The sequence below is a fragment of the Dendropsophus ebraccatus genome, chromosome 15, assembly GCF_027789765.1.
Source record: "Dendropsophus ebraccatus isolate aDenEbr1 chromosome 15, aDenEbr1.pat, whole genome shotgun sequence".
Lineage (NCBI taxonomy): Eukaryota > Metazoa > Chordata > Amphibia > Anura > Hylidae > Dendropsophus > Dendropsophus ebraccatus.
In genome coordinates this window covers 66,045,967-66,060,384 of record NC_091468.1, presented here as the reverse complement: position 1 = coordinate 66,060,384, position 14,418 = coordinate 66,045,967, and the positions used below count along the sequence as shown (strand labels likewise).

General features: G+C 38.8%; 1 protein-coding gene across 7 annotated transcripts in view; it reads left to right on the top strand.

Moving 5' to 3' along the window:
• ADGRG6 (adhesion G protein-coupled receptor G6) overlaps nucleotides 1-7,868 on the top strand; it is a 133,547-nt gene extending 125,679 nt beyond the window's left edge. For 6 of the 7 annotated variants that reach the window (XM_069954869.1, XM_069954871.1, XM_069954870.1 and 3 more), the window contains 3 exons: nucleotides 200-301; nucleotides 1,057-1,215; nucleotides 7,268-7,868. In XM_069954869.1, coding sequence (XP_069810970.1) covers nucleotides 200-301; nucleotides 1,057-1,215; nucleotides 7,268-7,446 — 440 coding nt within the window. In that variant the 3' untranslated portion in view covers nucleotides 7,447-7,868. Of the gene's footprint in view, nucleotides 1-199; nucleotides 302-1,056; nucleotides 1,216-2,927; nucleotides 2,975-7,267 lie in introns of all 7 variants that reach the window. The other variant, XM_069954868.1, reaches the window with a different exon arrangement.
• Nucleotides 7,869-14,418: the final 6,550 nt, after the last annotated feature.

The window sequence follows — 14,418 nt, the reverse complement described above, 5'->3', positions numbered from 1 at the left end:
GCAGGATTCTGGTTAGGTGGGAGCAATGCCTAGTAAAGCCATAAGAGTGAGACCAGCGAAACGGTAACACTGCCGGCTGCTAGTGAAAGCGCTCAATGCAGTGATATCCTAGGTGCATTGCTCCTTGGAAAACATGAATATGGAAAAGAAGAGTATGTGTCAAATTATTTATTCACATCATTCCATTTGTTTTTTGTAGGTTTATTTATTTTTGTCTTCCACTGTGCATTGAAGGAAAATGTACAAAAACAATGGAGGCGGCATCTATGCTGTGGGAAACTTCGACTACCAGATAATTCAGGTAAATTATTGATGACTATAAAGTAAAACTAAATGACCAATACTTGTCTTTACAGCAATCAGTGAATTCCTGTGAGAATGGAAGGAAGACCCCATCCTTTGTTGTTATCTTATTTTCCCCCCTAGTCCAGTGTTTGCTAATTCTATATGAGATTGCAATACATTGTACACTGTGTATAATTATAGACTTTAAGGGTACTGTTACAAGAAGCGAATATCGGCCGTATTTGGCTGATTATCGGCCATTCCGGCCAATATGCCGGAATGACCTAAAATCCAGATAATGACAGTGACGGTCTACTGGCTGCCGCTCCATGCAGCAGTTTGCGGCTCTCTCCTAGCAAAGTGGGGAACAAGGAGCAGGTTAGTGCGTGCTTATTCTGAAATATCTGTAGAGGGAGAATTCTCTGTCAGAAGCCCTATAGATTCTGCGGTCGTACTGACCGCAGTATCTATAGGGTTAACTCTCAGCACCGGAGCACGGTTCTGATGCTGAGAGTTGCGGCGGGTCTCCGGCTATCACTGATGGCTGGGACCTACCACGGATGACACAGGCGCAGCTCCTGCGCCTGTGTCATCTTGAATCATAAATTAACATAGCTGCAGCTTCAGGCATAGGCTGCAGTGACGTTAATTTACAGTGCTGCAGCGAGAGAGGTTAAGAAGCAGCAAATTTTGAGCTTATTAACGTCTCACACTTATAAGTACAGTTCAGTGGATTGTCTAAATGGGTTGTCAATTTTTCTTTCTTTTCAGACTGGAGCAAAACAGCCACCAATAATACAAAGAAGGTCAGCTCCGATAATCTGGGCAAGTCCCTTTCTTCCAGTTCCTTAGGCTCCAATTCCACATATTGGACATCTAAATCAAAGTCTAGTTCAAACCCATTCTTCAATAAGAGGAACAGTAGCACAGGTGAGTTTCCTTCATTTTAAATGTTGTACATAATAATAACAAGAACAACAACCATAATAATAATAATAATAATAAATCATATTTACCAATATCCTTGCCTGTTGACAAGCCCAGAACATATTGATAATTTAAGTTAGGACTTTTATAATCCATATGGTTTGTGATGTTTATTTCATTTTATCTTTATATCAAGTGTTAAAGGGGATTATATAACTACAGATGCTACAGATGATGTGATGTTAACATATTGACCATTGGGATATTGTTGGTGATTTTATTTTATTTATATTATATTATTTATTTTCATTTTATTGTATTAATACTAACAATTCTGAAGTGTTAACATAGAGTACATATAGTTACTATACATATCTGCTAATCAATAACCTACATTAAACTAATTCCCCCCTTGAATTATACATGAGGGGTCAGAAAACTACAACCCACAACCTCTGCTGTAACTATCAACCATAAATTACATTAAACCATAAGGACTAGTTTGGTAGAGCATATTATATTGTGAAGGTGGCCATGAAGGGGTTATGACAATATGACTGTCTACATGGAATTTTTTTTTTTTAATTCAACTTCACCGGACCCTGATAAATACTAGGTCCTTATTAAAAAAATAAAATAAAAAATAAAAATAAATAATATATATATATATATATATGTGTAATATTAGAGACATTTGCTGAAAGAAGAAACATAGGACAAACGATTTAATCTACAATGAAGCTTCATATAGCTGAGGTTAAAGGGGCTATATGGGACTATATTTTTTGTTATCAATCCAAATCCAAGAAAAGGTCCGTTGCACTCAATTCCCATGATTCAAAGGTCCTTTATTAGTCACAAGTACAAATATAATCCACTATTAAAAGGTAGCGTGTACAGCAACGCGTTTTGACGTCTCCGTCTTTTTCACAGCTTATACACAATAGTAATAAAACCACTTCTGTATATATGAAAAGTAAAACAAACTTAAACACTTCCCCCTTCGCACGGCATCAGAGGTAATGTACTGCGCATGCGTCCGAACTGACTTGGCTAGCAGACCTCATATGGTGATGCCGGGATGGTAGAGTTCTACCTCTAAGTTTACCTCTACCATCCCGGCATCGTGATGTGATGTCTGTTAGCCAAGTCACTTCGGACGCATGTGCAGTATATTACCTCTGAGTGAATGTTAATGTACTGATTAAATGTAATGGTAATAATTGAATGTATATTATGCCTGCAATCTTCATCTGCAAAAATCCGCAAAAAAATGTGTCCCTAGTGCATCCGTAATCTGAATTTTTTTTGCGGATCTACAGAATATGGGAAGGTGATAGTTTAAAGCTGATCCTTTTTTTTTTTTTGCAAATGTCACATATGTAACATTTATGCAAATCCAATAAACTTCTATTGGTTAATTGTTTTGCAATTACAGTCCACGCTAGGACCTGCCCTATGTTTTTGCAGATCCGTAAAACTGCCAGCAGTGTAATCAGCCCAATAGAAATCAATGGGCAAATGTACGGAACATGTGAATAAGACCTATGAGTATACAGCATACATTGACTAATATACCACTCATAATAGTGCAACTCCATACTACATTAGGGTTTTATATAATTGTATGTTTTTTTGTTGTGTGTTATATGTGTTTTTCACTAACGTTTTGTTACTTACTAAACTGACCGTTACATTCCATGTTTATGGCGTAGATAATGGCTTCTAAGAGCATTCCCTAACCAGAGGTGGAATCATCCAGGTAAATGCTCCTGTAAGGTTGGTTGGGTGCATGACCTATCAACATCTGGGATGGGGACTCTTGCATGAAGTCATACAATGGAAAGGACCATTCTCTAATCAGAATCAACTGTCGTTCCATTGCTTCTTCTCGTGACAATGATGCTCGGCTCTGAATTTTGACATTTTTATTTTGGCTTGTTTCTTTACTTTACGGCTGACCTTTTAAGTCATTTTTCTTATTGCTATTGTACGGTGAAAGCTTAGGTGCATGGATCAACTGCAGCCATGAATTTTGCTGATTGTAATTGCTGTTCTCTGTAAAATACGGTTTAATTAATAGAATCCCATATTCTTGGTTCATAAACAAACTGATGCTCAGCACATTTATCGCTACTCTGCCTTGTAATAGAACACTGTATCCTAAACAACTTACTAAAAAAAAAAAATCACGCTAAAAGGCCAAACAATTGTTATCTTCCACTTTAAAATTCACAGTTTGGTCCAAAGCTAAGAACAGAGTGACCATTCTCTATGGGCGAGTGTATCTCTACACTAAGTTCATACAGTAATTCTACAAAACATTAAAGGCCGTATACTCAGCGGCCATAGTTTTGAGATCGCAGCTTACATGTGTGTCTGCTGAGTTGCCCTTGGATCTCAGCATACAAAGGTCTATAGAGAGGGATTTGGTTTTGTAAGAATTATTTATGAGATTCTTGCTTTGGCACTAAATTGATGCGAGAACGGTAGAATTGTGTATGCACTCTCTGCCATGAAACAATTGACCCCAATAATCTAAACACCTTTAAATAAATCATCAGTCTAAAAAGTTGGGGTTTTTTTGGCCTTAGGTACCCCGATTCCGACAGTGTTTTTATTTTCAGGAACCAATGGGTGTAGAAAGAGGGTGGAAAATAACATTTTTGGGACTGACCATTGGTCCTCTGGAACATGTCAGTAGATTTATGCTGCCTGAACCATGGGAAGCATTACATCTTAAGGCCATGTTCCCACTGCGTAAGTTTCATAATAATCACGACCATTGTAACAATGGTCGTGATTACTACTGAACTTATGTAGTGCTGCCTTCTAAGGAATCCCGGCCGGAGCGTATACACATAGTATACACATAGTATACACTAGCGGCGCCGCAAGAAACTGAAATGTCAGTTTTCTGCGGCCAATATTTAGTGAATAGCGGCCGCAGAAAACCTGTCAGTGCACACAATGGAGCGTGCGTCTCTGGCTGCACGCTCCATTGTGTGCAGCGGGGAATTCGAATGTGGGCGCGCACAGATGCGCCCGCATCCAAATTCAGCGGCAGTAAAGATCATCTGGCCGGAACTGCAGTACCGTCTGGGATGATCTTTTCTGACACTGGCCGCTTCGTGACTCGGAGGGGGGTCACGGAACGGTCAGTGTCTTACAGAGATGGAACATGTTCACACGCTGTAATACAATGGCCGTTATATTACAGCGCAGTAACAGCCACATTTTTACATGTTCCTGCAGCTGATACTGCCATATCGGCCGCATGGACATTACTGATTGGTTATTTAAATTGCGGGCACATTTGGCTGTACCTCCAATTCAATTAACATTGACCTCCATACAATGTATGGCCATGAGAACAGCCATACGTTGTGTGAGCAGACTGTGAACAACGGCCGTTGTCAATTGTGAACAACGGACATGTCAATTATTTCCACGGCCATAGGGGAACAGCAGTCATTGTGCAATATATTATGTGCACAGAAGCTGCTGTTCCCCATATTATTCAACACTGTGTATTCCTTTTTTACAAGAATGTCCGTTGTGATAATTGGCAACAATGGTTGTTTTTGTCAAAAAAGAATACACAGTGTGAACATAGCCTAAAGGGAAAAGAGTTAGAAGCATCTAACATGCTGATATGTTCCTGCTGTGGGAATTATGGTGAGTTAGGTACGGCACCAGGCGGGGGCATATTTGTGCCGATAGTCGTTAGGTCGTTAGTCCCACCCCCAGTGCACTAAAACACCTAATTAGTATAGAAGATAAACTGCTAATATCACAGAGACAGCCCCGGGGATGAAGGTAAGAAACTTACCTTACAAGCATAACAGGGACATACCAGTAGACTAGTTGCTTGTAAAGCATGTCGGAGATGGTCTTCCCAGCTTATTCCCGCCCTTATTCCCGCCCTTTCCCGTCCCTATTTGTGCAATAGTGCCAGGTCTAGTGCCATAGACCATTAGTTATTATTAGTTATTCCACCGATGTCTTAATGATCTCGATCTACAGAATAATCACGCTTTCAGTTATTATTTTCTTTATCTGGTTGGACCTTTTAACGGCTCTTGGGAATTTTCTCGGAATATCTTTCTTTCCTTTTGGGTACAGCAGCATGAATACCTGGCTTGAACATCTAATCTAATGCAATATTTCTAAATATAAGTTATGTTCTATAATAATTGCTTATCATGTGATCACATGCCTGGAAGCATTTGCATTTCGATTATCATCATTCTGCCTGGCCATTGCATATTATTGCTATGTTTATATTGGGTTCCAATCTGCATTGCATGGACACACAAGTGTACAGAGTGTATCACCTACATTTCTTTTTATTGATCAATTATTGATTTTTTTTTTGGCATTATTATGGGGCTGCATTAGATATATGCTTTACAGCAAGCCACATGGACCATAGAGCTTTCTAGACAGGATCTGTCCCTATTCAGATGAATGAGAAGGTTTCTGGGCATGCCCAGTGACCCTTATAGAGGTTATTCTACAGTGGAGGGGGGCACTGAGTTGTGTAGCTATCATGTATAACTATTTCTTCTATATCCTGTCACTCTACTCCTGTCTGTGTTGATAAGGAGGGCACTGCTGGGAAATCATCTGTACAGAACAGGAAGTCTTAGCTTATTTTTTAACTTAGTGGCCAAAATGGAAAATACTAGATTTCAGGATTAAAACAAAATATAGATAGTAAAATGGAAAATTAAAAAAAAATTCTAATAAAATATGTTCAACATAAAAACTTGATTTAAAGAGTTACTGTCAATCAAAATACCTTTTATCATGGCATCAAACAAGTCAGAAGTTATTGATTGCAGCTGGTCTCAACACGGATATCTGCTGTGATCCGGAGATCCAGCCGGGGAGAGAGTGCGGCAGTACACTTCATTCCCCAGTGGTCGAACATCTGGCTCTCTCACTTTATAGACTATAATGAACAGAAGGAGTCCGACTTGATTGACAGCTTGGGAGAGGCATGACACCATGTTCTCTCTACCCGGCTGTATCTCTGGATTGCAGCAGGTCTCACTGCTGACTAATAATGACATGTCAAAATTTATTTCAAATGACAATAATGGTTTAAACAATATTAATAACACATTACGCATAAAGACAATCATTGTAAGGAGAGTGAGGCATGTTCGTAGGATGGGAGCCCTAAAACTAAAAAACAAAGAAAAAAAAATTTTTCTTACCTGTCCACGCTCACCTAGTGTCTTCCGATCCCTGCAGCTGCCAAAATCCTGTTCAGCCAATAACTTACTGAGATGGGACAGCGATGCAACCAGTGATTGGCTTAGCATCTTGCCTTTTGTTTTGAGTGTAACTGCCCGCTCAGCCAATCACTGTGATGGCACAATGCTGCAGCAGATGATTAGCCAATCACTGGCTGTGTTGCTGACCAGTTTCGATCAGTGATTGGCTGGATTTTGGCAGCTGCGGGGACTGGATAAGAAGGACACAGGGGAAGCACGGAAAGGTAAGTATAGATGAGCAATTTTTTTTAACCTCACTAAAACAGCTAAACATCTACAAACCTTTAGCTGTTTTAGTGCTATTTGTTTAAGGTTGGGTTAGGATGAACATTATAGTTTGTTGAACCTGTGGAGACAAACCTTTGAAAAGTTTGCTCATCTCTCTATATTAGCAACTCCTTTAAGTTTGACGTATTAAATTTTTTTGCGGCTAGCCATAAGCATGGAAAGTTCAACTACTACTAAAGCAACAAAAAAATCATACATGGAAACGTAGTGGAAAAGATGATGAATCCCATGTTCTATAGATATATAATTATTGGGGGAAATGGAAACATAATGTATTTCTACAGCCATCCGCTTATATATATATTTTTTATTATAGCTAAATAATTTTCTTTGTAGATATTTGCTTTTAGAATTGCTGACCTTAAATACCAAAATATCATGTGGAAAAAGATTATTGTCATGGCGATGACATTTTCTTTAGTCAGTCCTGATAGCGGTTCTAAGCATTAAAGTTCAATTCACGACTTTTCTTTGATTTTCAGGTTACATTTTTGGCGACAGACCCTCAGTCAAGTTTACACCAGTGGACGGTGAACAGACGTCAATTCTGCCGGTTCATCATGTTATTGACAAAGTCAAGGGCTATTGTCATCCTCATTCGGACAACTTTTACAAAAACATCATTATGTCAGATTCATTCAGCCATAGCACCAAGTTCTAAGCATACATTGCTGCCCTGCACTTCGGTTCAGCTGATGAAAGAAAATGAAACAAAAAGGGAAACAAAAAACATAAAAAGAAAAGAAATGGGAATTTTTTTCTGGATTTGCTCTACACACTGGCTACAAGGACCTGTAATGTTTTTGTACTTTACAATTATGAGGTCTCCTTTTTAAAGTCCCAGTATACAAGAGAACCACAGACCGCTCCTAAGCTTTAACGTTATCCTGAGCCAATACACTTCATCAAGTGTAACACGTCCTACGTCCTTCATCTTCCGAACATCGATGCTCACATAATGTTCATTGACTCATCGTGAAGTCAGTTCACTCAACCTCTTGCCGACCACCTGTCACTATCATCTGTTCTGACTATTGTCCTGAAATACTTCACACCTATCCACATATGTCCAACTTTTAATATATATATATAGTGTTACTGTTATTTAAAGGTTACCAATCAGCACTGTGCTGTTATGGTTCCCTCCAGCACCATATAGAGCTGCTGTGCAGCTTGGGGCACGTATCGGCTGTGGCTGCAGCAGTAACTATAATAAGCAGAAAAATAAGTTTTATACTGTTTTATACTGGGAGAGAAGCTGCAACTAATCATCTGGACGCGAAGCCTTCCATGACTAGTCACCACTTTCAGCCTGTCGACGCACAGTGTGGGGGTGATTGGCCACTAACGGGTCTCTCTGCCTGTTGATGATCCCCGCACTGCACGCCATCAGGAAGAGAGCGGTGACTAGTCCTGGCCGGCTCCCTGTCCAGATGACTAGTTGCTGCCCCGGCCTTGCGCAGCAGAATAAAACTTCTTCTTCTGCTTACTAAAGCTACTGGCACCAGTACATGCCACAAGCTGCACAGTAGCTCTATACGGTGCTGAAGGGAACCATATCGGCACGATTGTGCTGATTGGTTAACTTTAACAAAAGTTTTGACTCAAAGAGAAATGTAAAAAGTTTTGATCATTTGGGGTCTGGGTGTTTGGACCTGCGACGGCTAGAAAGAACAAGAAGAAATGTTTGGCTTAATGTAGTTCTCCTCAACCCGCTCCTCTCCCTATCTCACCATTCAAACCGCAAGTGGCAACCTGTCTTGCCAGTCCAGATCGACACAGTACCATACATGATAAAGGCAATTTGCCAAAACATCACATCTGTGTTTGTGGACCTGAATAAACTTTCATACGACTTTCGCAATGTTTCAATTAAGTCAACCAGCCGCAGGCAATTTACTATAGAATCAAAGAGTTTTCTGCAGCAAGATGGGGAGAGTAGTAAGCCGAAGAGCGAAGCGCTTGGCCAAGTAAGCTTCTCCTGACTCATTTTAGCTATTAGCGGGTGTCTGAACATCCCGACCCCGACTGATCGAAACTTTTGACATATACTGTACCAATGATGTTGAAAATGTTGCTACATGACAGTAATACTCTATAGTCTGTCCATAATGGGTTTTACAAATAGTGAAGAGAAGCTGGATCTATAGGAACAGTACCAATGTGTTCATGTTAGAGTGAATGCTATCCTCCTACTAACACAGTGTACAAAATTTACATTTACATCACAATGGAATTCAAATATCACAGCTTTATCACAGAATTATAGAATTCTAGTACAAACTTTGTTTTTAAGTCAAATTACAGAGATTTAACAATTTCTATCTCTACTGTTACAATATTTGCTTTCGAACACTAACGTAACTACATATATGAGATAGCTTTAATACTATTATATGAAAATGTATTCTACATGGTTGGACTTCACTATTGCTCATATCGTACGCCTTTCATAGACAGGGATTCCTCCAGATATTTTTTAAGTTTGTGTGTGTTTGTTTATTTTTTATTTATTTATATATTTTGTGTTATATAACTGTGAAAAGCTATGTGGCTATACAGTTTAGGCCCTGTTCACATCATGTTGAGAACCCATGTTTGCTGTATATTCTAGGAAAAATTCCAGGGGGAACTTGTCATTGTTTGCCCCTGCTGTACGTCACTAAAAAGAGACAGATTTTCCCCTTTTTCATGGTGTTCGCCAGTTGTATCCCTTGCTTGCTTGATGGGCGGGCGAGGGGGGGCAACAAGGTGGGGAGGGGGCATGGCCTGCATTGGGAAAAGGAGGCGGGGTTTTATGTAAGACTGGCGTACTCGTATGCCAGTCTTGATAAATGTCCCCCTGGTATATCTGTCAACCCATTGGGATTCAGTCAGTTTACCTTTTATTTTGTGATATGGAATACTGTACTAGATTGTTAATACTGCATATAAAAATACATGGTAAAAACTATTTTTGAACTGCACAGATTTTTTTTTTTTTTTTTTTTCAATACGATTTAAGTCTACTGGCAACATATCCCACTGCTTATACAGTAAAATATGTTACAGCTTCCTACTCGGAGATCCTCCTTACATATACTTCCAACATATGTTCTTAACGTGATGTGTATAGTGCTTTAAGCTTTTTATGCACTTTGGTAGATACATGATTTTAAAGAAAACGTACTATGTACTAAACATGTACTCTTTCACATTTAACTGATTTTTTTATCCAGTTTTTTTTACATTTAAAGCTGAAACTGTATTTTAAGAGGATTTCTGTACAGATTTATTTGGTAATAACATTCACAATTTCATTCCTGTTACTTGTGGAATTCTACATTTACATATAATTTCAACCTTCAAATCACTTTTTAAAATTCAAATTTTTTTTTTTCTAATTTAAAGCTGTAAATTGGCGCTTGTCAAAAGTTGTTATCATTCAGGGTCTCAGCAGTAGAGATGATCGAACAGCGTTAATTTTTTCAGGTTCGTTTGAACTCGAACCATCCTATTTCAATGAAAAGCTGATGGTTCGAGATGGAACGAACCTGAAAATTCCCGCTGTTCGATCACCTCTACTCAGCAGTGCCCCACCGATCAGGAGAATGAGCTGGTGAAGCGCTCAGTAGCATTTTAATTCCCAGCTTGCAGCGATCTCCACCCATTATCAGGGTATGTGTTCACACTACAGAATTAGCAAGGAATTTCAATTGATTCAATGGGATTTCCCAAACTCCCAAGGTTGAGCTTGAGAAATCCCATTGACTCAATGGCACAGGCAGGATTTCAAGCGGAGTCTGCGGTGTGAACATACCCTAAGACTATGGGGTTGCAGGATGGAGATAATTAACAGCAGAGAAGTGAACTGTGCTTCTCCTTGCTCATTCTTTTGATTGATGATCTTTGGTTCTCTAAGACCCTGTCCGATCAAAACCATTGACATATCCCTGTGACAGATATGCTTTAAGCGATTCTTTATCTTTACCCATCTGTTGGCTATAGCCATAATGATAACTGAAAGCAACATTGTGCTTTTGCTGCTATAGGTTATGTTTGCATGTCTTCTTTTGGCCGTATTGTGGCTGTTTTTTTGGATGACGGCTGTCATGTGCTTAAAATTGTTGTGTTTTGGTGCCAAGATGACTTCTATCCCGCCCCCCCCCCCCAAGAAAAAAAAAAAACAGCCGCAAAATGACCAAAAGAAATGTTGTGTAAACATAGCCGTATGCAGTAGTGGTTAAAAAAAAAAATAGTACAAAGTACAATAAAAGCAAAGTACTGCTGCAAAATAAGCTAAAATTCTGCCATAAAAATTAGGAGAAAATAAAATCATATTTTTTTTTTATGTATGTGCCAAACTAATGTCTGTGGAAAAGGCATCCATCAATGCACACACTGTAGAAAAAGTTTGGTTTTCTTTACAATCTGTGCACAGACGGACATTTTTTCATAGACTTTAGAATATTGATAGATAACAAAAATGGCAGTTTTTTTGCCTTTGTGTTGGGGCCATATTTTGCTTTTACTTTATTGCGTATGAACTTAGCCTAAAGAGGTTGTCTCATGAGTATACCACTTTTTTACGTGCCCTAATAAGAAATATAAATGTGTGTCCTAGTAATTAGGATTAATACCAACTGGGTATAGGTTATTGTTATTTACTGGCTGAGAACAGTTTCACTGAGACCCTCCCCCCCAATGTACCCATCAGTTCATCACATTTACATATAATACATATGGAATATGCTATGACTTTACTCCTGGCCATCTTCCCACCCTAGAAATCTTACTCCTGGCCATCTTCCCACCCTAGAAATCTTACATCATTTAGTAATGTCATCCTCTATTATTCACCAGTTATGTGGAGCTGGAGCCACAAGGAACGTATCATTCAGTCTCCCTTATTCTTTTTTTTTTTTTTTTACTAAATTTTAGTGTAAGGAACAAAAAGAAAAAAAAACTCGAAAAGAAAAAAAAGGTGAATGCCGGGAAAGTGTCATCCTATAGTCCAGTTCAGACTACCATGTACCACACTGAGATTTCTATTGAAAACTCATATTATTTTAGAGGAAAAAGAGCAACTGGTTCATATTAATGATCTGTTGATTGATACAAATGAGATTGGGTTAGCTCTTTTCCTATGTACTTTTACTTATCATGTTTGCCTTTGTTTAATAGCTCATAAATGTAGCTGACAAAGCCAGACTTCACCTTTATTTGCAGATTATAACAAAAATCAGAGTAGAAGTATGTTCACAGAATGTTTTCGGAGGTGAAAATACAGTTGTAGTTTGATAATTACGGCCATAAATAATGATCATGGTCATTATTTACGGCGATGGTTGTTTTGCGCGTGTACGCTTCCTCCAGCCTAGTGCTACCTTCCAATACCTTTTTATACCTTCAGATATGGAAAGGTAGCGATATATTATGTCCTCTTTGTAGTAGTTATTTAGAACTGAGAAGTTGTTCAGAATGGTCCTTACACCGAAAGACAGGAGGTTACTACAGGTAGTCACTAGAGTTGAGTGAACTTTGAACTCCAAAAAGAACCAAAGCATTGAACATTTGATTAGTGGTGGCTACTGAAGTTGGATGCAGGCCTAAGGAATCAATATGAGTCCAAATAATGGCCGTCAATTGTACAATAATGGCCGTCATTAGTCATTTTGAAATAACAGCCCTCATTTGGACTCAAACGGCCAACAAAAAAATGTGGGATTCTAGTTCATGTCTGTAATCAAATGCCTCACACTCTGGTTCGGATAAACCCGAACAAGTTCGCTCAACTCTAGTAACCACCAAATAGCTTCTTTCTCTAAAACAATGTGCGGCCTTTATCTTACAAGGCCAGGTTGGGTTAAGGTCTTACCAAATACTTATCTATATATGTGTGAAGCGGGAAAAAGGGAATGTACAATAGGGGAATCTCATTCCCACCTGAACTTTTCAAGTGTAACCATGTAAAATCCTAAATGGTCAATTAAAAGGATAAATAATGTGAGTAATATACAAAACATATCCAATATGTGTCATAAACCAAATACAACTGCCTTACCCAACAGAATATGCAGTTACTTCATTGTGATAAGGGAGAAAATGTGTGAAATCACAATAAAAGGGTCAACCATTCTTGTATATGTTGCTACTTTTTTTTAATTATATTTCATTGTTATCTTTTTACTACCATGTAGTAGACTATTAATCTATTAATGCCTGTTATTTTTTTATTAGTGTCACGGTTAGTACTAGTCAGTTTTCAGCTTCAACACTGCTGTGTATGCATTTCTCACTGTATAGTATAATTATTCTGTAGTCTTTTATTGCTATATTGTTCCATGTTAGCCATGGTGTACTGTGGCTACCGAGACCTGCCATGTATATATTTATTTATTGGTTCGTCTGAATGTGTCTTTTGATGTTTGTTTCTCTAAGCTTCAACATATTTTTTTTAACACATATTCATGTCATGTTGATGCGGAAAAGTGCGGAGTGTGGTATTCGATAAGGTCATGGAGAGATAGTGCCTTTCACTGTACCGCATGTGCCTTTCACTGTATGAAATACATTTACTGTGTGAAGCTTTCCATCATTTAGATGATGTGATGTATAGCTTGTTCTTAACTGAAAATTGTCATATTTTGAAATAAATACACATTTCTTTAGTTTCCGCTGACTCATTTTTAAGATATATATGCTATGATTTTTATATGGAATTTTCAGCTACATGAGTATTTATTGTACTGCCAATATTTTTCTTAATGCTATTCATGAACATTGTTGGTGTGCTCCTATATATGACATATCTCTGTTTCTTTAGTGGTTTATTCATGAACATAGTCTCAATGGTGCCTTAAAGAGGTTGTTGGATTAAAGGACAAGTCCGACACGGGGGGAACTTAACAAACAATACTAACTCACCTCTCCTGATGGCTCTCCATTGCTGGATCTCCACTCCGGGACCCCTGCTGGGCTCCAGGATCTCCAGTATAGCAGACATGACAACCCTGTTGATGGTATGGCCACTCAGCCAATCAATGACTGGGGTAGGACGCTGCTCCCTGCTGCAACCTGCTCTTCACTATAGACAGCCGACTGGCCGCCTCCAGGAAGCCAATCACCTTATATAGAGGGGGAGGGAGGAGCTTACATCACAGTGGGGTTTTGCGGATGATTGGACGCACACTGGGGATTATGGATAATCCCTTGCTCCCCCCAAAAGACAGTACTGTAAGGTAACATGTTTAGTGAATTTGCTAAGCGAATCAGGCAAATTCGCGAATCGAGACAAAGTAAATTTAATGCCCGATTCACTGTGAATCGGAATCTATCAGATTCATCTCATCTCTTTGCACAACTCATTGACAGAGGCCCCTATTTTCTTTACTGTCCCCAGCATAGATCTCTCTATGGCGGCCCAACGGAACATCTGACACTCAGCACCCCAGCTGATTAGCTATTGATATTGTCAAAAGATGCCATCAATTAAACTAGAACCTCGAGTTAACATATTGTAATGGACACAACACTGTCAGGACGTTGAGAAATTCAATTTGTGCTAGTTCCAGTCAGTTTAAATTATCAAATTATTTCTATTATAGACACATTTTTGGTGTTGTCTATATATAAAACTTCTGTTGGCAGTAAC